Raw genomic sequence first — 26,064 nt, forward strand, 5'->3', positions numbered from 1 at the left:
TGGAGTCGTCCAGAGTCGTTCGGAGTCGTCGTGAGTTGGAGTCGTCCGGGGTTGTCTGGAATGGTCCAGAGTTGTCCAGAGTCGTCTGGAATCGTCTAAAGCCGTCTGGAGTCGTCTGGAGTCTGCCGGAGTCGTTCGGAGATGAAGTCGTCCAAAGTCTTCCGTAGTCGTCCGGAGTCGTCTGGAATCGTCTGGAGGCTGCCGGAATCGGCCTTTGAAACAAATGCCTGTGTACGAAGTGTAAAGCAAAAGACAAAAAAACACAACGAAATGAAATCCTGTTTACAAGATTGCACCGGCCTCCGGACGACTCCAGGTTATTCCGGTGTGCTCCAGAGAGCACATCACTACCAAAGACACCCTAATTGCAACGACACATGTGGTGCGGTTTTGCTGTGTTCCCACTCAACCTCCGAAGACAAAGAACTCTCCCAAGCCGGCGTGGACTTACATTTGAATTACACACTCTGGCGGAGGTCCCATGTGGGAGTCCATCCCGGACAGTAGGAACATGTTTGTATGTGTGGATTAGTGTTGCAGTTTGATGCAGCTGCAGCTGTTCTTTGTTTTAGCTATTCGCGTTCATTTTTTTTGCATTAGGGGAAACTCTACCTCAACGCAGAACTACCAATCCCCCTATCGATGAGTTGCTGTGGGACCAACAATGTTGCACCTAACTCTCGGTGTTTGTGCCCCCAGCCCCCTTCACACACACTAATCAATGCAAATTTTATGCCACCCGAAGATCACGATCATCGCAGCAAAGGTTTTTCCTGCCTCGCTTCCTATGTAAAGTTAGTTTGTTTGTTTTCCATCCCAATCCCATCCATCATCGTTGCGTGCGAGCGGTTGGAAAACCTCAAGGAGATTGACGGTCGTGTGCTGTGAGAGTGTGTGTGTTTGTCTTTTCCATTGCATTTGCATACTTTTACTCTCGGAAGAGTAGCTTCACGGGGTTTGTTGCCTGTTCTGCCAAGTGCAACATTTCCGAGCGAGCGGCGACGTGGGGGCCAATGTGTCGGCAATTAATGCATTAGTGCAGTGTGCGCTGTGTGTACGCGGTTTTCCGGTAAAACTGCATTAGCGTGAGGTGCAGTGATTGTGAAGAGGGGAGCATCAGCATCGCGGTTCCCACGCGTGAGGAGCAAAAAAACAGTCTATTTCTGCGCATTTTATGCACAACTAATAAATGTATAAAAACAAACGCCTTTAACACACGCTTCTACGAATGATTGCGCATGGATGTGGCTTATCCATCGGCTTTGGCTTTCCGTTCGAGCGCAGTTTGTTTCGCTTTATTGATTCTACTACAACCCCACCGCACTGGGGTGTCGTTGTATTGCTTTCAAGCGCAGTTCTATTATTTCCGCTTTTTATTACTGCTTCATTTTAATTTAATACGGCACACATTATTTATTGCCGTTTTATTGTTTTTGTTTTTTTTCTGTTTTGCATATTTCAACGCTTCATCCACACACAGTGACACAGTGTGCCTGCCCGGCCGATAACTGTAATTTCAATCCAATTATCGAAATCACATCCAAGCCGAGCGCCCTCCGAGCATCACCCCCCGGAAGAGCACTTTGCGCGAGTTAATGGAATTGGTAGAGCAGAGCAGGACGAGTGAAAAAAAAATCTCTGGCCACACAAACGATAAAAACAGCTTGAAAGTAATCGATTGCCACTCTAATTGACTGCAGTAAAACCCGCCGTCCATTTGAACGAGCGAACAGCTTTTGTTGTTTGCTGTTGAGCCGCGGAGGCCCTGTCAATGATGGGAAAGGAAATGCAATTTTACGTGCCATTTGGCGGCACAGGGGCTTTTGTTTTTGTCGGTTTGTGAAGTACGGGCGTGGTTCGATTCCCGTCCGGTTTGTGTGTGGTTAAAAATAGATCTGGCGAAGTTCAATGCGGTTGCGTAGGATCTTTGCGCCTACTAGATTCACCAATGCTCTCGCTCAACGCGTGCTGTGCGCTATACAGAGAGAGTGAGAGAGAGAGAGATCCACCACGTGCTTTGCCTACTAGAGGCTAATCAGACGATGATATTGTTACCCCTACAATCAGTGCGCCGCGTACATTGTAAGCTGTACTTTCTCCGGACTACGGCAAACGGGACACTTTAGAGGTTACGACCACAATTACCCTCCTATGCCCCAGGAGCACCGAGTGCTTACCGTGCTTTGTTTGTGTTTTGCGCCAATCGGGTGGCGGGGGATTATGAAGGGAAAGCAGACATCTTGCCTTAGTATATACTACAGACAAACCTTTTTTTTTTTTAAAAATGAGTAAAACATGTGCTTTGCTATTTTCAACGTTCATGCATCCTTCTGCTTCTGCAAAATGTGTCATTACAGTGAGGTTTTTTTTTTCTTTTGCATTTTATTTCAAAGACCCTCACAGTAGGAGGGCAAAGAAAAGGGACGACGACGCTCAAGACCCTCCTGAAGCGAAAAGGGACAAGGTTGTTGCATTCTTTTCTGTGCTTCGGCACATTGTTTGCGGTCCATTAGCGTGCATTCTCTGTGCTGTGCTCGTGGCAAAGGATGTAACGTTGTGGACGCCCCACAGGAAGCCACCCGTACCGGGGGGGTGGTTGGATGCAAATGAGAGAAAAGGGGGGGCCCACATACTGGTTCCATCGTACCGTGCGTACGAAGGGACTGTACGTTAAAGAAATTACAAACACAGTTTTTCCCCCTGTTTTTCAATATTGCACACAGGCTTGCCTGAAGGAAATAGGTAACCGTCGTTGGTCGTTGCAGGGGGGGGGGGTTTGTTTGCATCAGCGTTCGCAAAAAGGATCGCGAAGGGCGGGAAAACGGACGGAGTTGAAATATGATGAGTCAATGGTGCCACACTCGGTGGGTGGTAAGCGCAAATGTAAGGCAGCATAAAACGATGGGGTTAATGGGTTTGATCGTTTGATTTATTTACACAAGGCTGCAGACATTGAATTCAAGAGAAAAAATGCTCCTTCAATATGGTGATATCAACTAATAAACTAATAACGTTCCCTAGTAAACATTAGTGCATATACACATGTATTCATGGTGAGCATGAAAAATGCATCCTTGCCAAACCCCCCCCCCCAGTTTCACTTTGTTTGCGAGCAGAGGGAAAATGCTCCTGCGTGTGTTTGGCGTGCGGAGAAAATGTTGTGACCAGTGCTGCAAAATGTCATGAGTATCACGAGATTTTCACCAACGAAAACAATGACCATATCGGTGGTAGCTTGATGCTCATTGCTGATACTCAATAAAAGTGCGTCATGACATGCTGAACACGACATGTGAATTCTTGTGTCCAACGCGATACTCTGACTGACCAGCTGAGCTTAATGCCGGCGCAAGCATAATCATGACTTTTTTTCTGACTGTGAACAGTGCTGCCAAATGCCACTGTCACTCTCAGTCACCAACACTCATGACTGAAACGAAGCTCAAATCAGCTCACGTACACAACTGAGCTGATCAGTGACGATACTCAAACAGTTGGAGAATCAATCACATGCTTGATGACATTTTGATTAGCATCCAACTCTTGGTCACTCACTTGGTCAAGACATTTTTGTCGGCGATAATCACGACATTCTTGGAATAACCTTGGCGCGTGGGCTTTAGCAACAAAATTGAGCATGCTTTCTCCCTCTATCTGTCTTGATTATCTGTCGGGTCAAATTCGCCAGCACCGTACATGTTCCATGACCATCGCGATGATCACCGACTGAAAATGTCGCGACTAAGTGACTGACGAAGAGTTGGTTGCAAAAATGTCACCAAGCATGTGATAGTCGCACACATTTTTTGAGCCTCACCTTCGATCATGACAGTAGAGCTCGTGACGCTGACATGATTTTGTTTCAGCCGGAATTTGTCATGACTATGTCAGTGACATTTTGTAAAACTGAGCACAGCAACAAAAAAAAATGTCGTTACGTGACTGACCAAGCGATGGTCGCAAAAATGTCATGAATCATGTATTGGTCACACCAACCGTTTTGAGTATCATCTCTGATTATAACAATTGACTACGTGACGCTGATATGGATTTTGTTTCAGTCAGATTTTTTATGACATTGACAGTGACATTTTGCAGCACTGGTTGTGACTTCTCTAACCCTTTTCCCACATTGCTTTGTATCACACTGTGTGTGTGTGCAGGTTATTGTTTTTCCTTGCTAGCCGTTAGCCTTGTTGGCCTTTTTTCTCCTCCCCCTCCTCCCCCCAGTTTCCTGTGTTCCCTCCTCCGCTCTCAATTCGGGCACTGTGCGAGGGGTCGGGACGTTTCGTGAGCAATTCTTCCTTTTTTTGGTTCCTACATTTTTGCTTTCACAAACAGACCAAACCAAAGGCGACGTTGTTGGTGCAGAAGAGGCAGAAAGAACAAGAAACAGCACCGGAAGTGCCACCGCCATCGTTTGCGAGAGCCGACCAGCGTTGGTGATTAGACCGACCGGGACGCAACTGGGACGCACTTGCCAACTGCAGCAAGCAATATACTTATATTGTTTGAATGAACTTCCTGTTCGTATGTTGTTATCGCCTGCCTGTACTCTACGCTTTAATTGATTCTTGAACCCAAAAGGCTTATCACTTGGCAAGTGCTGGATGAAACATCTCAATGCCTTAACGTATGGAGAAATAATGGCAACTGGAGGCAATGGAGAGAGAGTCGCCAACATTACTTGCGCTGGCGCGCTACTGTATGACCTTTTCGGGGAGGCTTTTTTGTGTGTGTGTGTGTGTGTGTGTGTAGTGCCTTTCTCCTTACGCTCTATCGCTTCACCCGTACACGTCCCATGGCATAACCCTATGGTACCCTAATGACAGTGGCATCATATTTCCCTCCCATAAGACAGGTCACTTACTGCCGCCGTATTGTTATTGTCTTCTGTTCCGATGGCCGCTATCGTCCTTGCGCGTCACCCTCGCCCCTGGCTAAGAGCTAACGAACAGCAGCCCCGGGTCCACAAATTATAGTTATCGTGCGGTGTATCCGTACCGTGCCGAGCGATAAAAAAAGAACCTGCCCTCCCCGCCCGAAGAAGAATCAATTGAATGGGACGGGCTTTGGCGCCGGAAACACCAGCCCCCCCCCTCAGTATGTACACCACCGTCATCGTCATTCGCGTCGTTGCGACATCATCGCCATCATGGCCATTGCAGACGGCGGCGAGACATGTCGAGTGAAAATTCCCCCCATGCTTGTGGTCGTCGTATGGGAGTTTCCTATACTGTCCTTGGAGGTGGGGAGTAGGGGGTAGGATAGGTACATTGCAGTCGAGAGAGGGAGACGCGAATTTACCGCAAACAAAAACGGACTGCTCCGAGTCCTTTGCAAAAATACGAAAGCCCTATAATTGTGGGCTCATAATTGACCGGTTTGTGTTGGTGTGTGACCGTCTGGACGGGGAGAAAAGCGAGGGGGAAATCCTTTATGCATCGGTGCATTATGCGTGTGTGTGATGAACGTTCTTTGGGGCACGTATGCACGCAACTTTAGTTGCGCGAGGGCAAGTCTGTGTCTGTCGCAAGCAAAAATCGGAGCAACGCCGTTTTTAAGACGCTTTCCGTACAGAGGGCGCCACAAGGAACGGTTAAATTATAGGTGCGCTTACAATTGAGTTACGGATCGGGGCGGGGAGTTTGGGTGTTATTAAACACTAAACACAGTGCTTGGAGGTGGAAAATTGCATGCCATGTTTTGGTTCGGTTAGTTAGGTAGAAGTAATTATTCTCTATTAAAACACAATAATTGCCCCGGCGGGGCCGCTCGTGTTGCACCGCTCTTTTCGCTGTTCAGTTTAATGTCAGCGCTAAATAGAACAAAACTCCCTTTTGATAGGTTGGTTGGTTCTGCTGTAAAGGGAAACTCATGCTGCATTATGCAAAGGGAGCAGCAAACTGTTCCTTTGTGTGTGTGTGAAGCACTGTAGTGCACTGTAGTGCGCTTTTCGTCCGCGTGGTGGTGAAGGAGTCGAATGCCGCGCACTCGGCATACTTCCCGGAGTTCAAAAAACTTCGCCCGCGCTGCTGGGCCGTTCATTACCATATACGCGCGCTTGTCTCAATGGGCCCACGGGCTGAGCCGCATGCATCCGGGACTGGTGTATCCTGCCCAGGCACTTCTTTTCAAGCACAACCCCTCGGCCGCGGCTCTCTCTCTCTCTTATGCACAGAGCATAATTGCTGCGGGTTCAATTAAGTAATTGCGGAGGGGCTCGTTCTGTGGCCTGGATACTTCTTCCCTCGTCACACACACACACGCATGTACGCCTGGCTTTAGCGTGCCCCCTTGATGAAAGTGAATATTGGAACATTATTCTACCGGGGGGGGGGGGGGGGGGGGGGGGGGACAAAATGCAAGAAGGGACGAGTTCCAGAAAGTAAAAAAACACGGGAACGGTTTGGGGGAAGAACTGACGCTCGCGCAACCAAGTAAATGGCAGTCGTATCTTGCACCACCACGGGTTTGGTGCGCGCTATTGTTTCCGTCGCCCTTCGGTGTGTTTGAATAGAGCTGCAGCACGGCACGGTTACGTGAGGGTAGCACACGCACACACAAAGCTGCAGGAAAATCCTTGTCCTGTCAGTGGCAGTGTAGTTGTCTCGACGTGCCTGTCCACGAGGGCTGAAAGTTTTGCCTTTGTTTTACACTTCCGGGCAGGACACACAGCACTCGGGAGCATGGGGATGTGGTGTTTCCCTTGCCGAGGAAACGAGCGAGACACTTGATCCATTTCAGGGCAATCGATAGTGCTGCATATGATTGATTTTTCTTCAAACTGTGTCACCAACACACGCGGGGGGGGGGGGGGGGGGGGGTGTCGGGCATTGCACATGATGATGGTGCAGCCCCAGGAAGATGGATTGCTTGCCACACAAGCGTCGATGAGTTCTATTTTTGTAGGGTTTCTCATTAAAAAGTAAACACTAATTGGTACTTGATGAGCCCTGCGGTAGGCTTATCTGTGTTGTATAGCCTTGTGCGATGGTGCGATGAATTAATAGGGCCATCCCTTCACAAAAGAGTAGAACTACACTATCGTTAATTAGAAATAACGCCATGCTTGTTCAAAAATGATAGTAATTCAAGTATATATCGCTCACATGCACCTCGATAAGTTTCTAAATCCTTTCGTATTCTCTCCTTTTTTTTAGGAAATCAAAAAATGCGTCCACCCGCAAGGCGTCGCTGATAACACGATCATGTTGGAGCGCCGGCCAGGACCAGTGCTGGGCGCGCTGGCTTGTCTGATGCTCATGCTGACGATATGGCAGATCTCACCGCGCGAGCTCGAGCAAAAGCTCCCGTACGATAGCGATGACGAGAGCAGCTACAACGCCATCGATGCACTGCCACCAGGCGTCATCGGTTACGCAGCCAGAGAGCTCAACAGCCACGGTGGCACCAGTGGCACATATCTGACCAATCAAACATCGCCCGGCTGGCTGGTGGCGGCTGCCGTGGCCGCCGTTGCTGAGTCGCCGGTCGGCACGCGCGGCACCGTCACACCGAGCAGAGTGCGATGGAGCGGCCGGGGCAGGGTGCGTGGCCGAGAGGAGGAGTCGGAGCTAGTATCGCTGGAAGCACCAACGGCTGGCAGCAGCGGTAGTAGCAGCAGCAGTAGTAGCAGCAGCAGCAGTAGTACACAGTCAACAGCATCGTTAACATTAGCTAGTTCGTGGGGTGGAGACACGTTGCCAAATGATGACTACACTAGTCTGATCGATCTGAAGAACTTTAAGTTCACCATCAACCACGATTACTGCGGGACGGGGACGACGGGCAGCAGGAGAAGACGTAGCCTTAAGCGTGCTACAGATGCCTTATGGGGTACGCGTTCGCCGGGGAGCGGCGGTGCGTCGCCACCGCTAGTGCTGGTGCTGATCCACTCGGCCCCGGACAATCTGGCCAAGCGCAACACGATCCGGGCGACGTGGGGCCAGCCGGAGGCGCGGGCTCGTCTGATCTTTCTGATGGGCGCAGTGGGCAGTGCCGCCGCTCAGCGCGCTATCGAGCGGGAGTCCCGGCTGCACGATGACATTGTGCAGGGCAACTTCGTCGATGCGTACCGCAACATGACGTACAAGCACGTGATGGCGCTGAAGTGGTTCGCGTACCACTGCCCGGGCGCACAGTACGTGCTCAAGACGGACGACGATGTGTTCATCAACACGCCGATCCTGTACAATGCGCTGCAGCGGGTGGTGCCGCAGCGCAACCTGCTGCTCTGCCAGCTGGTGACGAAGCTGAGCGTCAAGCGGACGCACCGGTCGAAGTGGTTCGTCAGCTGGCGCGAGTACCCGAACCGGTACTATCCGCCACACTGTCCCGGGTACTCGATCCTCTACTCGCCCGATGTGGCTTGGCAGCTGTACCGGGAGGCGCAGCGGCAGCCATTCTTCTGGATCGACGATGTGCACATTACCGGCACGGTGGCACAGCAGGTGAACGTCACCATCACGCCGATGGATGGGCTGTATCTGGACAGCGAGGCCAAGAGCGATCTGCTCGGTCACCGGGTGGACGCGAGCCGGGCGGTGTTCTTCTTTACCAACCCGAACCTGTCGCTGGATGAGATTGATAGGCTGTGGGAAGCGGTCCGTCCTCGGCGATAGCAAGCACAGGGGCGACGGGGAAGGGACAACAGTCCCGCGTACTGCTTGTGATAAGACCCACGAGGGTTGTGTCATGAGCAAATGGATGTTACTTCTGCTCTTAATCGTCTCCGGTTTGTTAGTCGCTTTTTATTTGAATCTTTGTTTTACTCCGTTATTTACTTTTTTATGTAGTGAGTTATCGTGTAATTTCTCTTTTTTACTGTCGCAATTTTGTTGTATATGATTTTCTTATAAGCTATAAAGTTTTTTGTAGCTATCTCGAGCGTTTCTTAGTGAATTCTTGTCTCTGTTTTAAAACGATCGTCGACTATCGGCACATAATCACGGCCCTTCTTTCACTGTCGTAAAACATACATTTGCTCATGTACGCATTCAACACGAGATGAAAATACCCGAAAGAACCGCAAACGTGTTGTGCATGCTAGGACGTAGTGAGACAGCATCTAAACCAAAACAAGTAATGGATAGTGTGGGCAGAAGATCGAAGATAAACCCCCGCATAGAGATATGTCTTTGAATTAGTTAACGCAACCGAACGCTCAAAGATCTTAATACGAGAGATAGTTAAAACTCACTATGTATGTATAATATTTAGAGAATAATTGAAAGCCATATATATATATTTGTAAACCGTAAGACTCGCACACCTATAGCTAGGGAAAGGATACGTGCGCGTTCCGGACGCAAGACAGACTGTGTGATTAACTATAAGCAGAAACGGTGTGCACAAAAAACAAATAGGAACAATTACTACTTATCAACAAAGAGTGTCGACTGTTTAGTAAAGCTAGGCCTGTAGCATGGCAACCCTTACCTACTGTACGGTGTTCGATTCGAATTGATTATGCTCGCTCTTCGAACAGTCGTCCATTGGAAGGTTCTTAGTAGCACAATACATTGCTAGGGAAAACAACGTTAACATGAAAAATGCGACCATCAGCTCACTAGCATAACAGTGGAACCAAATTATGGAGAACTATTTTCAAGAAGCAAGCGTCCTGTGTTGTACATAAACAAAGTCAATCCGAGAGCTTCGTTCTGTTGTTGTTGTTTTGTGATTTTTGTGATAAGTGGCAGGATTAGGTTTTATTGTGCAAGGCTGTATTATTTTAAAGCGCACTTACCTGCAAACGGAATTGAGAATGTCGTAGCGTTTCGGGAGCCTACTGTATTGGCCTAACTATTCCACTATTTGCTTAGTTTTTGTTTTTTTTTTGGTAAGAGGAGCAGAATGTCAATTTAAATGAAAATGGATGTTTTATGTTTAAGGAATCGGTTTTTTAAGCTTTTGAAGTGTTTTTTTGTTTCAAAACCCAAGAACTTGAAGGAGTAAACGATTAAGTGTAGAGCAGGAAGCACCGACCGATTATTAGGATGCACTACACGGGTAGCAAAAATGAAAATCAAACACATAATTCAATCTGATTCTCCTGTTCCAGTTTTCTTCTCAAGTAATACAACTCATGCTCTAGGCTCCAAGGCTCACCGTTTCCGTAGCTTAATGTTAATAGGCGCCTGGAAAGGTGCGATTGCGCTAAAACACGACAAAAAAAAAACTTATATATGTAGATAAGCAGGATAGGTTTCCGGCAGTTTTTCTATTCCATTTCCTTCTTTCCAGCGAGAACTGAGTACAATCTAAATTCTACAAAATAATAAAATAAAAACCAAGCGCGTTTACTCGCCCTTCTGAAAAGAGTAACTGCTCTAGAACCGAGCGTTTCGCCAGCGCACCAGTAGGACGAAGTAAAAATCTTCCAAACGTTGTTTCGTAGCATTTCGATTCTCTAGCGCTAAAGTAAACCGTATCGCCATACGCCCTATCCGGACACTGGACATAGCAGTAACGTAGGGAGTCTGTCAGGAATGGAGAAATCTTTATTCTGTACGTTTTTCCATTAAAGCTAATGAGAAGGTTTATATGGGGCCCGCCCCTGTGTACCGTTTCTAGCAGTCTTGTAGAAAAAATCCTAGCAAGTATCCTGTTCCCCTAATTCGTGTTGCAATATTATTCGTTTTCGAAATGCGAACTAAAAGAGAGAGAGAGAGAGAGAAAGTCGGAAGCAAGGGAATATGTCGTCATTCTAAAATAAACAAAACAAGAGCAAATTTATCTAAAACAAAATAAGAAATTAACTAATCGTTAACGTAGCTAGACAAAAACCTCTATTTCTTGTTAGTGTAGCAAAAAAGAGGAGCGCGGTCGAAGAGAAGCGGAAGGAGTGTAGTAAAACGAAAACGATATTGAAATTGAGTGGAAAACATTTTTTGGCCCCGGCGGGCAACAACTGTGAAGATGTTGATATATTTTAAAGTGTTTATCGCGCGAATAGGTGGGCAAAATACATAAATGGCTGACGGATCTATAGAATATTGAACAGGGACTGAGCAGCAGCAGCAGATAGAAGAAGATCACACCCGGAACTGTAATCTCCTATTTTGCGATGTGTGACCGACGAGTGGTTGTAGTAAAGAGCAAATCAGAAGAAAAGTAAATGCGAGCAAAGGTAATGCTGTTGGTTCATGTTTGTATTTTCTTCCTGTTTGTGTTCGCGGTTGTACGCTAGAAGTGGGTGATGTATCACAAAACAGACTCTTTATTTCTTATCATGCAGACGAAGTATAGTAAACAGTACTCGAAACGAAAATGTGCACTCTGAAGGGGACTGGCCGTCGTTTCTCTTTATGGTGATTTTTCAAACCCTCGAAACTGGAACAATATTACGATGTACGTTATGATGGCGGCAAATACCTGTAAAGAGATAAGAGCGTCTGTTAATCGAAAATGCAAGGGAGGTTGTTTTGTTTGCACACTGTGGCCATACGTTATAGAATATCTGCAAATTTATTTCGAAAAGTCCACAAGCGGTTATCTTCGGGGATTCCATCATGAGCTTTAGATTGACGAGGTCGTAGAAGTCCTGTGCGCAGAAAAAAAGCTTTAAACAGGTATGTACTGGCCATTTCATACAACGATTTACCTTCTGATCTCGAGATTGTCGTTTAAGATTTGTGTATTGCATCGATTTCAGTGCATCCTTAAGCTCTGCTTCCTGCAATGAGGTACAATGAAACACATCTCTATGTAACTTTAAGCTTTTAAATTATATTACTTAATTTTTATCTTTTGTTACAGTAAAACTTCATCTGTTTCCCGAACTACAACACCCACCTTGATCTCAACGCAATCATAGTAATAGGTTAAAATGAAGAACAAGGTAAGGTTTATCACGAGCTGAGCCACATTCGCTATTTGTTGGAAAATGTGTCTCTGCTCTACGACGATGAGATACGCATGAATCGAGCACGCCACGAACGTCTGCAGTATGAGTGCGAGCAGATGCAGTCCAAACGTTTTCGATAGATGCTTTTTAAAGGTGATAAGATCTTCGAAAACTTTAAACACAACAGCCATCGTAGTTGGATCGCTTCGGTCAAGTAAGTTTGCTAAAATTCGATAACGCTGTATCATGTACAGTGCGAAATAGAGTAGAAACAGCTTCTGCAGGTCCATGGACAGCTCGACCAGCAGGTTAGCGTGCAGCACTAGGTAAAGCTCGTAGGAAATATTATACCGGAACTGCAGATACAAGTACATCAGGAAAAATGATCCTCGCAAGAGCATAATGGCACCGGTGAGCATTTTCAGCAGCGTGTGTCGTATCGCAAAACGATTCTTCATCAATGTGCAAACCCGTTGCATCGTGTAGTCGATTGCAATCGCTTCGTTGACGATCACGATCACCTTTAAGCTGTGCTGATACATCCCACTCAGGATCGTGTACATAATGTCAGCGTTGATGAAATACTTCAACAGATGCACGATATCTGTCACCGAGCTAATCATTTGGCGAAAGTCGGTCAACGTGCGCTTCAAGCCAAAGAAGGAAACAATCGAAACCGTAGCAAGCAGAATAATGATGTTTCTGAGCGCATTTTTGCGCCGGACGGTTGGCCCTTTGGGCGTTTGGTCTACGTAAACAAGGGAAATGAAGAGGTGGTTGAATAGGTTGAGTACTTTTAAGTGATTCATGGGAATGGTCGGACAACGTTTTGCGCGGTACAAGGTTCAGCTTGCTACTGCGGGTAAAAGCAATCACGTTGCTGTTGTGCGAGTACTATCAACGTACTGTCAATGCATATTTAACAATGTTGATCTTACATAGCTTTTAGCTATCGAATGAATATTTTGTGATGCGCTATGCATACTTTGTGGCGTATACTCACACGCTACCCAAACCGACGTAAACGTACAGGTGTTCGTAAGCATTAGCTTACCTTCGCTTCGGCAGCATAATACTTGAATGTAAAGGATATAAATGATCCTCCGTTTATGACAAGGGTGAGTCAGTTCATGAAACTATCCTTATAACTATACCCAGCGTGTATTAGATAGTAACTCATGTATGCCTTGATGGCACAGGTGGCTTGAGCGACATGCAAAAGCCACGATATTTGCCTGCCATGTACTGTCAGGGGCGTACATGTAGCTTCTTACAAAGACTGTATTTCATCAACAAAGTCCAGACTTCTAGTAGCAACACGACGATAATGCGCATCGAATGAAAAATCATCGAAACGGGTGGAGGGTAATATTGGATCAAAAGGGAATTTATGTTGCATTTGCCAATTGATGAGTCAAATCAGTACAATTTGCTCAAAGAACTGTCAAATTGAGTAAACTGCGTATCTCCGAAACCGCGTATAAGAGGTACCGTGTATCTCGGGGACTACCTGTACTTCTCGAAATGTGACACAAAGCCTCTGGCAGAAACAGAAATTGATGATTGTTTAGTGTGTTTGAATTGTTAATGGTAGTGAAATGATTCTTCGTTTTCTTCTCTAAATCAGTAATATTCATCGATAGATAAACTGGCAATCCTGAAGCATTGCATCAACAAATATAAATTGATTTAGTGGACAATTGTGTTTGTTGGTGGGTGTGTACTTACCTTCACCTTCACGAGATCGTGCGCGTACGCGAACATGAAAAAGGTGGCAGCGTACACAGTTAGGGTAATTACGTTCAGTAGTGCATCCACCAAGCTTAGCCCCATTTCGAAAACATAAAATATAGTGTACGTTTCAACGACACATGTAATCAAAATATCTAACACATGAAGAACATTCATCACCCGAAATGTGGATGTAGCACGCTGCTTAAAGAATTCCAACTCTTCCCAAAAAACGATCGCCGCTCGAAGCAGATGCAATTCTACACGATTGTTTTTTACAAACCCCACCAGCTCATCTAAATGATGGGCGATAACCAGGGCCCAACATTGAATGTACATGCGATGCATTAGGGTAAGGATTTCTAGTGCAACCAGTGCACATACGTTGAGAAGGAAGTATTCCTTTCGTGTTACTACAATTTCCCACCAGGTGATACACTGTCCCGCTAAAGCAGCAGTAAGTAAGATGACGATGCTGCCAACTTGAATCCAATATATTTGCAACGTTCTTCGCCTGGCTGGCATTGGATAGAACTTGGCGTGTTTGTGCTGGATAACGTTCAAAGCAACGTTGTTATCGCTTATAAGTTGATGCCTGCACAACCATACCCACAGTGTTAGGGGTATCATCACTAAAAACCTCGTAGTATAGAGAATAATAGAGCTTGCTCCTATGACACTTAACAGTGAAGTTTGCATAAATTCTGCGATAACCGCAATGGCACTAACGACACTGCACGTCACCAACACGATTAGTAGCGTTACATTCCGGAAGACATTTTTGTGCTGGAATTCGTAACGATTGCACAGGCTATCGAAGTGAAGATAAGTGGGCGACACGAAACAGTAGTTGAAGATGTTAAGAAACTGCAGCTCGTGCATCGTGTGTGCTGCGGGTGCTACTAGTGCGCCAACGGAAGAGGGCATGTTTAATCACTCAAACAAGGAACATAAACTCATTCAGTTGATATCGACCAAAACGAAAAAGTAATGAACTTATGCATGCTAGATCAGTACTAATTGCTTGTGAAATATCACTAAGCACAACGCAATTTACTATAATGTACTAATAAATAATTGGTACATTAACAGAAATCGATGTGTCAATTTGCCATCATAGTAGATTGAATCAAAAATGTAATCGTTTAGTAATTAAGTAAACAGTTGCCATCACTTACCTTCACCTCAACGAGATCGTGCGCGTATGCGAACAAGAAACAGTCACCAGTACACAGGACGAGTATGACTACACTCAACAGGGCACCCAGCAGGTTAAATCCAAATTCATAGAAATAGATTATAGCGTAACTTTCAGTGGCACACGTTATCAATATATCTAACAGATGAAGTACATTCATGATCCCGAACGTAGATGCAACCCGTTGTTTGAAGTATGTCAAGTCATCCCAGAGTGCGATCACTGTTCGAAGTGATCCTAACTCTAAATGCTCGCTTTTAGTAATCCACACCAACTCCTCTAAGTAAAAGCTGATGAGTAAGGCCCAGCATTGAGCATACATGAGATGCATTAGAGAGATGAAGATCATAACCACAAGCGCTAATAAGTTAAACAAGTAGTAACCGAATAAGTGTTCTCTGCTAGCTGATGCGATACTCCACAAGGTGTAAGATTGAACAACCGAACCAAGCAACAGTGAGACGACAATGCAGCCGATCTGAACCCAGTATAGTTGCAATGTCTTTCGCTTTCGCCTTTGATCGGCGAGTTTCGGCATTTGAAACAGTCGTTTATCCTTTTCCTGTACAATGCTCAACGCAAAAGCGCAATCATGCTTCAACCTGCCCCTGTACAGTAATATCCACATTATGTGTGGCACCATCACTAGATACCGCATCATGTAGAGCAGGATGGTGGTAGTTGTCATTACACTTGCTAGATGGTTTCGCAAAATTTCCAACATGAGAAAAGTGGCACAACTGAAACTACACGTAACGAGCACGGCTAACAGCGTTACCATCCAGTAGACATTTCTGCACTGGAATTCGTAACGATTGGTCAGGCTATCCAAATGAAGATAAGTGGGTGAAACAAAGCAATAGTTGAAGATGTTAAGGAACTGCAGCTCTGCATGCATTGTGCTTGTTGGAGCTAACTGATCGTGACTGAACAGAGTGCGCTGGAATATTCCAATACGATACCCCTGAACTCATGAAAAGGATCAAGTTGGAGCAGACGATGACGGGTTAATTATTAATGTTCTCTTAATACTACATGATTGACGACATTTATGGTACAAACACCCTCCAGCTACCCTGGCACGTTCTCGAAGGATGTTTGAAACAACAGTTTGATGCACTTACCTTCACTTCAACGCGATCGTGCGCGAACGCGAATATGAAAAAGGTGACCGCGTACACGGTTAGGGTAATTATGTCGAGAAATGCTCCCAGTAAACCGAACCCCATTTCCCAGGTACTGAATATGACGTACGTTTCAACGGCACACTTTACCAGCGCATCCAGCGCATGAAGAACATTCATGACGCCGAACGTAGCTATGATACGTTGCTTGTAGTGTTCCAAAACGTCCCAGATGGTGTTCACCGTTTGAAGTATATCGGGTTCGTCTGGTTCGTTTTTAACGCGGCACGCTAACTCATGGAAATGATCGGCGATCACTAAGGCTAAGCATTGTGTGTACATAAGATGCATTAGCGATACAAAATCCAGGATAATGTATGCACTTAAGTTGAGGATGTAGTAGAGCTTTTGTTTTGCTATAAATTTCCACCATATGTAGACATCACCGACCACGGCAGCAATCAGCAGGATGACGATCGTGCCGACCTGCATCCAATAAAGAAGGCATCTACTATTTCGCTTGGTTGGATTTTGGAATTGCAGCTTAGACTTGTCTTGTAAAAGATTCAAAGCAATCGTACAAACTTCTAATACTTTATGCCTGTACAGCCAAATCCACAGTATCAGTGGTATTACAACTGATAGCCGCATAATGCAGATAATAATGTTGCAAGCGCCCATCACACTGTCGAGCTGGTCTTGCATGAATTCTAACACCATCACAGTGGCACCGATGCAATTAACCGTTACGAGCACGATCAACAGCGTTACGTTCCAGCAGACACGCAGATTTCCGAGGCGGAAATCGTAACGATTGTTCTCGATATCGAACGACAGATAGGTGGGCGAAACGAAACAGTAATTGAAAACGTTCAGAAACTGTAGCTCATCCATTCTGCTTGCCGAGCAGGGTCGTTACTAAAGAGAGCGTTGGCGTAGTGCGAAATGCGTGAGATGATCCAGCACACTTACTGCTGGATAGTTAATGAGATCTGAATAATTGAGCAGCATTTGAGGAGTGGTGTTGAGTGGACCTCTTCACCCAACCGTTGACTTACCTTTACGTTGACGAGGTTGTGCGCGTACGTGTAAATTAAAAACGATGCACCGTACGTAAGCGCGGCGACGAGATTCATAGGTACGTAGTGTATCCCCAGACCCATATCGACGACGTGGAAAACAATGTACGCCTCAACGGAGCACGTTACAAAAATGTTCAGCAAGTGTAGCAGCTGCATTAGCCCAAAGATGGAGCTACACTTGCGCTTAAAGCTTTCCAGATCACTCCCAAGGGCCATGACGGTTTGGAGCGAATGGTTGTGCTTGTAGGCAGCGCGACTGATTAGTTTCGCGTACCGGTGGCTTAAAAATGCAGGCCAAAACTGCACATAGCCCCGGTGGAGGGAGATGAACGTTTCGAGCACGAAAAATCCAAACACAACCACAATATTAACTGCTTTTTGATAACCTTCAAAGGATAGTATGTAGTACAACTGCACGACAATGTTGAAGAGCAGCATCACTAGAGCGATACAGATTTGCGTTTGCGTGAGGAGCCACACGTTGATGAGTACGATCCGATCAGAACCGAACTGCCGTTCGATGGCTAGCGCACGGTTAGAGATGTCTACCAGTGTGCGGCCGTTTAGCAGTGTCCAACATATAAGGGGAACTACCACTACCAGCCGTATGCCGTACAGAATCATCGTAATGACACCCATCACGGTGGTTAGCAGTTGAGCAAAGTCATGTAACACAAGCAGTAGCGCAGAAGTGGCGCTGACTAGCGTTAAAGACGACAGGACGGCCGTATTCCAGAGGAGGTTTCTGTTGCGAAAGATGTAACTGTTGGATTTCTGCTGCTCGGTGCGGTGAAGCTGAACCGGCGACACGAGAAAGTGATTGAACAAGTTTAGGATCTCCAGCTCCTCCATGCTGCGAGCACGGGTAGGCGCGACTAGATGGCAACTGGCGCAGCTCTGGCGCTAATGGATCGCTCTAACGTCATGGCTCGACACGGGATGGAAGGGAAAAGTACGTTGAATAATTGAGCCAGGGACGTTAAATATTAAATCAAGCAACAACAACAACGCATGAAGTAATTAAATCCATTCGGTGGGATACTAAAGCCTACCTTTTGATCCAGCATGGTGAACTGGAAGCACAGCCCAAACAGCATTACCGTTTCCTGTACCGCAATGATCGACAATCGTGTGATGTCTCGGAGATGTTTTTCGCTTAGCACATGCTCCAGTATGTCGTACGTGCAGAACGATACGTTGAACATGAGATGCAGTATCACAAGGATTAGCTTAAGGCCAATCACCTCCGAGAGATGGTTCTTGCAGCCGTCCAGCACCGTCAACTCACTGATAATGGCGTGAAATGGACGCACACGCAGGCTGTGCTGCAGAGTCGCGTACGCATTGGAAAGCGTTTCCGCAAGCAGCTGACAAAGCAACAGGTTCAGCAGGATGTAATGTTCGACCAGGACGCCGCTAAAGACTCCCAGGGAGTACGAATACTGACGACTTTGGTAGATTTTGTACAGCGCTTCGGATATGGAGAGAACATTGCAGATTAGTAGTATCACTAGCTGTAGTTTTTTGACGGAAAATTGGCTGCCCGTCCGCCCAGTGAAGGCACTGCCCGGTATGGTGTGAAGTAGCGAGAGTAGGTGAAACCGTTGCCGAAAGTTGTCGCAAATCAGCAGCACCACAATGAGCACTGTTACCAGCAGCCGGGCATAGATCGTGAAGAGGTTAAGGCTGATGGTGTGCTGGTCCTTTCTTCGGTGCGTTGTCCAGGGGTTAAGGAACGCCAGCACCAAAATCACGACCAGCGGCAGTAGCAACTGCACACGTGCTCGGGATATTTTGTAGCCAACCGCGTGCTGGTGGCCTTTCGTGGGTCGTACCGTACGCACATTGCAGATGAGCAGGGTGTGAAAAATGTTCAACACTTTTAGCATTGCTTTCCACACACACACACACACGCGCGGATGGGAGATGGGTGTAACTAAACGCATCGGGCCAACACGCAACCTTGCAATGTGGCCTCATCGCGTTTGCGACGTTGATAAGCGAGCACTTTAATCAATTACCAAATTAATTATGAACGGGTGGGGCCCCCCTAAACCTCCAATAACCGAGCGACCCTCACGTAATCGTTCGGCAGTGTGTGTGTGTGTGTGTGTGTCTTGGACGGAGATGTGCTCCAGTTTTCTTGTTTTGCAGCGCTTGAGGGTAAAGCCACCAGCACAACAGAGTCGAATATGCCGCGCTACCTGTTGCAGCATGGCCTACTAGCACACTACAAGCAAGAAACCTATCCCAAACGCGCACAACGCTGCGCTAATGGGAGCGGCGTTTGGGGGCGCTGGTGTGCTAAGTGCCGGGGGTCCCACAATATCGGGCTAATGAGTGTTTTGATGTGATTGTTTAATGGTGTGGTGTGGAGCGTGCCTGCGCCAAAACGGGAATACTGGCCTCTCAGGTTGGGGAAGGGGGTCGGTAACAGATTTGTAAAAGGTTTGATAGCGAGGCGCACAACACGCCGCCAAGTGCGCTAATGTGAAGAAAGCCCTTCGCAGTCCGAGAGGGTCGAAGTGCTCCAAAATAATGACCCACCGGTTACATGATCTTGGTGAGCCAAAGGGGGGAATAAGCCAACGTTTGCCAAAAAGCTGCCTTCAAACGGGAGCGAAAGAGCATCCAGTTTGGCATGCTCGACGCCGAGCATGCTGCTGCGGCTTATTACATCGGCATGCGCGAGAGCGAGCCACGAGCTGCACTGGTACGGTCCATGTTTGGGCAGCTGGCCACAGAGGGTCGGGTCGGTTTTCCCACCCATTCCGTTTGGGTTGGATGAGATGCACACACACACACACCCTGGTAGGCTGGCAGGCAAACGCATTTCGTTTCGAGCGCTTTGTGTTCGGGCATATGAGTGCTTCTATTACTTTTCTCCCGCCAAGAAGAGGACGACGACGAAGATGTTACGGTAATCAAAAATACCTTTCGCCGCAGTGTACTTTCCCCTCCTTTCCCGCAAAGGGAGGGGTGTTTGACTAACTGCATGCGAGGATTTCCAAACCTCACATAGACAACAGCAAAACAGAGCCCGCGTTAGAGTTGGTAGGGTTTTTTTTTGTTTGGCGCGAACGGATTGATTATCTCGCCTGATGCTATCAATCCCCATTATCGTCGTATCTTGCCTCGGAAAACATGCGTACGAAAAAATGGGGAGGTGGCAGGTATGAGGACGTCTGTTGGCCTACTGCTTGCAGCTTCGGCGAGGTAGGAGGAGGACTTTGGCGTAGACGGCTAAGGCCAATACTTAAAAGCCGGCGTTTTCGTAACGGCACGGTTCAGTCGCGATCGGTCCGGCCGGGTGGGTAGAGACTGTGCCCCTACGCTTCAGCAGACGATTCCGAAGCATGACGATGGGTTGGCAGATGGCGCTGCTGGTGCTGTTGCTCGGTGCAGTGGCTGGGCAGGCGCGTGTTCTCGGCAGCAGTCGGCGGATTCGGGACTACGATTTTGATTTTTCGCATCTCGGCGAAGCGCTGTACGGCAATCACGATAAGGCGGCGATCGGCGAGCTGGTGCGTGCGTGGTCCCGATCGCACAACGGCAGCAGCGTCAACCCGGAAGAGCTCGGCACGTACGCCGAGGGTGACATCCATCAGCCACTGATCGAGCGCAATGCGCTCAAGTTCACCAGCAGCAAGTGGAAGAAGGGCATAGTGCCGTACGAGTTTAGTGAGGAGTTTTGTGAGTAGTAGTCCCGGGGAAAGAATAGGCCCAGTGGAGCCTCCCAGGGAATATGTTTGCTGATATTGTGCTCTTTTTCTTACGGTGCTTGTGTGTGTGTGTGTGGTTTGTGGCTGTTCGTGTGTGTGTGTGTGTTTTTCAGCGATCGGTGACCTTACCAAGCTGTTTTCGGCGTTCGAGCAGTTCCACCAGAAAACGTGCATCCGCTTTGTGCCGCACACGAAGGAGCGGGACTACGTGGTGATCGAGGGCCGCAGCTCGGGATGCTGGTCGGCGGTCGGGCGGATGGGTGGCCGGCAGGTGCTGAATCTGCAGCGCAACGGCTGCTTGCAGATGGAGGGCACCATCGTGCACGAGCTGATGCATGCGCTTGGGTTTCTGCACGAGCACACGCGGTACGATCGGGACCGGTACGTGAACATCTTCTTCCGCAACGTGCGCCCGAACCTGGTCAGCAACTTTGGGCGCGAAAGTGAGTCGCAAACGACGACGCTCGGCATGCCGTACGATTATGGCAGCGTTATGCACTACTCCAGAACGGCGTTCAGCAAAAACGGCAAACCGACGGTCGAGCCGAAGGTAGGCAAATTGGCGGGTGGGCGGGCCCCGGGCCCCGTCAGCTCCGTTGATTGATTTACCATTTTGTTTTCCCTTCACCGTGGCGCTGATGAGCGTCTCTCGGGCTTCTTGTTGCGTAATGGTCGCTAACGCGCTTTTCCTTCTCTCCGCCGCAGATCAAGTACAGTGGGCAGCTGGGCCAGCGCGTCGGCTTTTCGGCGAAGGATGTACAGAAAATCAATAAGCTCTACTGTCATCGGTAAGGCAGCGCGGGGCCAGTTGCACAACAGTGGCGGCTGCAAGCCGGGGCCCCAGCTCTTACCTAAGAATGAATGAACCAAAAACGACGTGTCTTCTGAGATACGGTCAAGAAGAGGCAGGTGTGAGTGTGTGTATACATTAATGTTAGCTGGTAGTAATAGGTTAACGAGCGAAACGAAAACGAAACAAATCATCTGAAAATCGGAAAACTGGAGCATAGCACTAATGTGTGAAGTGTAACGGAAAGAAAGCGACGGTAGCCGAAAGACGCAAAGCACGTATCAGGGGCGCTGTGGTGCTACGGTTGTTGCATACTTTTAGGCGTTTTGTGAGCTGTGAGCTGGTGCTGGTAGGATGCTGCAGGGTTAGCCTGGTTGTGTTGTGACGAACGCTTCGTATCGAGTAGAAAAGGGTTGAAAAGGAACGATCTTTCGTGCATTTCATGAGAGATGAAATTCAATTGAAGCAAAAGAAAAAGAACACGAAATTGAGGGACTGTGTATGTCTCAACCGTAAGTATGTGCATGAGCATAGACATTAACACAACAAGAGCTACCGCGCAGTTGTTGGTTTATTTCGCCAGTCAGCGTTTTGAGTGACGATGATGAAATGACGATCATTTGTAGTCGGGCGTAATGGCGGTTAATTTTCGTCCATAAAGGTGGATTTTATTGTGAGCCCCATGCTCGTTGTCATTGCCGGCTCGGGCTGCTTCAGGGTGTCGTCATGGTTTAAATATGTCAATCAAAATCTAATCGTTAAGACATGCTCCTGTACATTACCTGGTTCAACTAATGGGTTCTTCGTTACATCCTGGTTGCAGTCACTTCCTTCTAGCTCCGTGTTCTGATATTTTCGGCGTAACCAAATCGCCATTAGCAACTCCAGCTACATACAAAAAAAAAACACAGCCGGGCAGCACTCGATTCACTTTTACTTTTGGGACAGGCGTAAACTTGCACTTGAACTTTAGCGCAAGACAGAGGCCAATGTAGGTTTTCTGCAAGGTTTCCGCCAGCTGTCCAGCGTACCGGTTGCTGCATCGAGGCTCCCTTTTACGGTACGCGTCGTTCCGATCGCTGACGTTTGATCTGCATCTGCAGCAGCATTGACTTATATGTGATCGGGGTTGTTGGGCCGTGTTGTTATTGAGTCGATTGCGTTTTGTCGAAATGTTTTGTACCACGATCAACACCGTGTACGCTACGGCACCACAGCGCGTACGAGGCAAAGGAGGAATTACGGCTCACGCGGTTTGCGCTGGTAAATGACGCGAGGTGTGTTTTCGCAGTGATCTGCGATTTCTGCCATCAATTTGTTTTTGTACGAATGCGGGTTGACCACAAAGTTACGCAAAGTGTCGTAAGCGGCTCTACCTTTAATGAGCGATCATTAGACGAGCGTGTATAGGACGGGCAAGAAGTTTTATCTAATCTATTCCTAACCACTTACTCGGTAGTGTAGGGATAGAATTTTACCGCCCCTCCCCAATAGAGGACCCTTTTCATCACTTCCTCTTCGGTAAACGATTCGGCTGAATGGTGATCGATCGCTGACAAGCCCCCGCAGTGGTGCCTATCGTTCGATCAAGCTAATCGATTGCGGTGGTAAAAAGCACTCCTCCGGGGTTTAGCTCAAGCCATTTAGCCGTCAAAATTCAATTGGACAACTGATCGATGCCATTTGTTATTATTGCTTGCAACGAAACCGGGAGGGGCGGGTGTAGAACACCTCCACAGCGTAAACACCACTACCGCACGCTGCTTTTGGACCGGGGGTGCCAATGAGTCGATCGATAGACGTCGGATGCAGGTAGCGCGCGAGCCATGCCCTGAAGCGATCGACTGCTGTGTTAGGAAGTCGTCTCGCCCCATATGCTCCGGCCGTGGGACACTGCCCAAAAGTTTGTTTGTCTTCTTTTATCCCGCTTTGGTTTGGTGCGTTGCGTCGTCTAAGATCGTAAAGATCACAAGGCAGAGCGATGGCATGAAGAAAACAACTACAAAAAAAACGGCACATTAGTGGTGTTTTTTGTGACCGCGGTTCGTACGATCGGGCCCACAAAGGGAATGAGGAAGTAGTTCAAAATGGGGTGTATAATGTTAACATAGGAATTAATTGCTATAGCTCTTGTTACATTGTGGTGTGGTGAGCGTGCCGTGGGTTCGTTGCTTTTTTGGTCGTTGCTGTCGTTTGTGTCGTTCACCACAGGGCTTCGGGGGCTTGTGAGGGCGAAAGCGACGCCATTGATTCACATTAAGCTGGGGCGTGCTTCGATCGCCTTTTTTATTTCCTTTGCTGCCGGAAGTGGTCTGGTAAGATGGAGGTTAGTTTTTGGCTTAATTTAATTTACGCTTCACGGGTGTGAATGTCGTTATTTCAAGGTCGGTAAAATTATGCCGATGCTCAAGCAGAAGGTGATATATGCTTACAACAACCCGTCGATGAAGCCGTAAAAACGTTCAGTTTTTTAAAGGTTTAATTTATTTTCCTCATCTTTCAATTACAAAAAACAGTCCGAAAAAACGTTTGAACAAGAGAAAAATAAAGTTCTCGCTTGCACGAACGCACGCATGGGGAAGGGATCGATTAGAACACACAGTCAGTGTTGCTTAGTAATCGTGAGCATAGACGGCCGGGGCAGCGTACACCGACGGGTAGCTGCTGACGTAGGACGTCTTCAGGGGAGCGGCGTACGCAACTGGAGCAGCCTCGTACGAGATGGCAGCCGGGGCAGCAGCATAAGTGTAGGTCTTCTCCACCGGAGCAGCATAAGCGTAGGTCTTGGCAACTGGGGCAGCAGCGTAGACGGTCTGGACCGGGGCAGCATACACAGCCGGAGCGGCGTGAACAACCGGGGCGGCAGCCTGGACGTAGGTCGTCTTCTCGACCGGCGTCGACACGACGGTCTTCTTCACGGCCGGGGCGAACACGGGCTCAGCGACCTGCTTGTTGTGGTACTGGGTGAAGCTCTGGTGCGAGTAGCCAGTCGGGACGGACTTCTCGATCGTGCCAACGTGCGCCACGGTCGGCTCCTCCACGATGCTCTTCTGGTACGAGATCTCCTTCTGGGCGACGAGGGCGGGCGCAGCAGCCACCACGGTCGAGTAGGCTAGCGGGGCCGAGTGCACCAGGTGGGCACCGGGAGCGGCAGCGGCAACGGCGAGAACAACGGACAACACCACCAATCGGAACATTTTGAATAGAATTGTGGGACTGTTTTTCTGTTCTGTCACAACGAGATGGGACACACGAAAGGTCTGTGTTGTTTGCCGAGCTGAGGTTGCTTGAACGATTGAACGCTGACTGTGCTTTTCGGACTGCCGGGTCCAATCTTATATAGTTGACCACGAAAAATACGACATCATCCGGTTCGGGCGTGCGCGCGAGCACACACTCGCTCGTCGTCACCGTCTCAGGAGTCTCAAGATCGCACCGGCACCGCTCACTTTCTGCCCCTCTCTTCGGCGCATTGCCACTCGCGGATCTTGCTCCACCCCCAGCTCGCTCCACATACTGCGGCACATGGTGCGGCACGAGGGGGTTTTGCGGTATCGGCGAGATGTTTGCTACGGTTTCACACACACACTCTTTTTTATTTTCCTTTCGCACTCGCGCGACTATCTACGTGCCGGTCCTCCACAGAGTGCTGCGACCTTCCTTTTTGGCGTCCTTAAAGCACTGGGAGTTCAACATACACAGTTGCACTTTTTGGGTTTGGTGCAGTTTGGTTTCGCGAGACAAGTCATGAAGGAAAAATGGTAAACTCGGCATGGGATGTCCTTGATTTTCGTGAAGGGAGTCACCGCAGCGCGAGATGCAGGAAATTGAAATCTCTTTGTTTGTCGGAGCATCAGGGAGCGAACCTGCCTGTCTGCGCAAAGGGCTTTCGTTTGGGTGAGCAAGGGTGGGTGTACTATTCCCCGTTCCCGAATGATTGGGTTTCGTGGTTTTGTGCTTATTTGCTTATTGCCAGAGTGGAGAGAAGGTGATTAACTTTTTGAATCTTATAATAGCATTCCCGCACGTTTATTCATATTTCCATTAGCGAAGGGACAAGGGTAATAATGCTGGAATTGGAACTCAGACTCCATCTAGAATAGTAGCTCAAACTGGTCATAACTGGGTACAACAAATCATTCATAACTGTGCACCTTTGGTTAAGGGACGTTTCGTGCTTAAAATGTCATGAGTTTTTTTTAGCAAAATTGCTGGCATGTCCCTTTTCTCCTGAGTGTGCCATTCGGCATTTTGTAACTCCCTACGATTGAGAACTTCAATTTCTCATTCTTACGAAGTTTATTTTGTTTTCTGGAAGGGTTTCTTCAAGGTTTCAACAAATTGATTTAGTAGACATCTTCATCATTCGCGATCTTCAACCAACCGATCACCGGTGTTTGTGCAGGAAATGTCAAAAAATCAAACTTTATTTATTACAACACTGACCCTAGAACAGAATTTACAGCATGTTTTCAGCTCCAGATGTTTACAGGCTACAAAACATGGCAGAGGGGTTTTAAAATTAATTTATAACCATACACGTCCAACCATCAATTAAGCACAGGG

At 47.7% G+C, this 26,064-nt stretch overlaps 3 protein-coding genes across 9 annotated transcripts in view; 2 read left to right on the top strand and 1 right to left on the bottom strand.

Moving 5' to 3' along the window:
• LOC5667226 (beta-1,3-galactosyltransferase 9) overlaps nucleotides 1-11,138 on the top strand; it is a 34,737-nt gene extending 23,599 nt beyond the window's left edge. For all 5 annotated transcript variants that reach the window (XM_061647597.1, XM_061647601.1, XM_061647598.1 and 2 more), the window contains exon 3: nucleotides 7,164-11,138. In XM_061647597.1, coding sequence (XP_061503581.1) covers nucleotides 7,212-8,624 — 1,413 coding nt within the window. In that variant the 5' untranslated portion in view covers nucleotides 7,164-7,211 and the 3' untranslated portion in view covers nucleotides 8,625-11,138. The remainder of the gene's footprint in view (nucleotides 1-7,163) is intronic.
• Nucleotides 11,139-11,453: 315 nt separating this feature from the next.
• On the top strand, nucleotides 11,454-21,707 carry LOC1276813 (hatching enzyme 1.2). Of its 3 annotated transcripts, none has more exons than XM_061647605.1 (5): nucleotides 11,454-11,576; nucleotides 11,660-11,690; nucleotides 11,764-20,679; nucleotides 20,822-21,258; nucleotides 21,414-21,707. In XM_061647605.1, the coding sequence occupies exons 3-5, from the start codon at nucleotides 20,343-20,345 to the stop codon at nucleotides 21,498-21,500; spliced, it is 861 nt and encodes a 286-aa protein (XP_061503589.1). In that variant the 5' UTR covers nucleotides 11,454-11,576; nucleotides 11,660-11,690; nucleotides 11,764-20,342; the 3' UTR covers nucleotides 21,501-21,707. The 3 variants fall into 3 exon arrangements, with proteins under 3 accessions (XP_061503589.1, XP_061503588.1, XP_316205.3); XM_061647604.1 differs by having other exon boundaries at nucleotides 11,460-11,576; nucleotides 11,636-11,690; XM_316205.4 differs by having other exon boundaries at nucleotides 11,542-11,690.
• Nucleotides 21,708-23,959: 2,252 nt separating this feature from the next.
• On the bottom strand, nucleotides 23,960-24,823 carry LOC1276814 (cuticle protein-like). The gene has a single exon (XM_316206.4). It carries the CDS (start codon nucleotides 24,693-24,695, stop codon nucleotides 24,111-24,113), a length of 585 nt encoding a protein of 194 aa, XP_316206.2. The 5' UTR covers nucleotides 24,696-24,823; the 3' UTR covers nucleotides 23,960-24,110.
• Between the last annotated feature and the right edge of the window lie 1,241 nt (nucleotides 24,824-26,064).

This window comes from Anopheles gambiae, chromosome 2, assembly GCF_943734735.2.
Source record: "Anopheles gambiae chromosome 2, idAnoGambNW_F1_1, whole genome shotgun sequence".
Lineage (NCBI taxonomy): Eukaryota > Metazoa > Arthropoda > Insecta > Diptera > Culicidae > Anopheles > Anopheles gambiae.

What these genes read in the sequence shown, in the direction of transcription:
- LOC1276813 (XM_061647605.1), top strand. Translation starts at nt 20,343, where the DNA reads ATGACGATGGGTTGGCAGATGGCGCTGCTGGTGCTGTTGCTCGGTGCA. An exon ending in CGAGTTTAGTGAGGAGTTTT is followed by an intron (nt 20,680 to 20,821) that starts GTGAGTAGTAGT and finishes TGTGTTTTTCAG; the next exon opens with CGATCGGTGACCTTACCAAG. An exon ending in AACCGACGGTCGAGCCGAAG is followed by an intron (nt 21,259 to 21,413) that starts GTAGGCAAATTG and finishes TCTCCGCCGCAG; the next exon opens with ATCAAGTACAGTGGGCAGCT.
- LOC1276814 (XM_316206.4), bottom strand. Translation starts at nt 24,695, where the DNA reads ATGTTCCGATTGGTGGTGTTGTCCGTTGTTCTCGCCGTTGCCGCTGCC.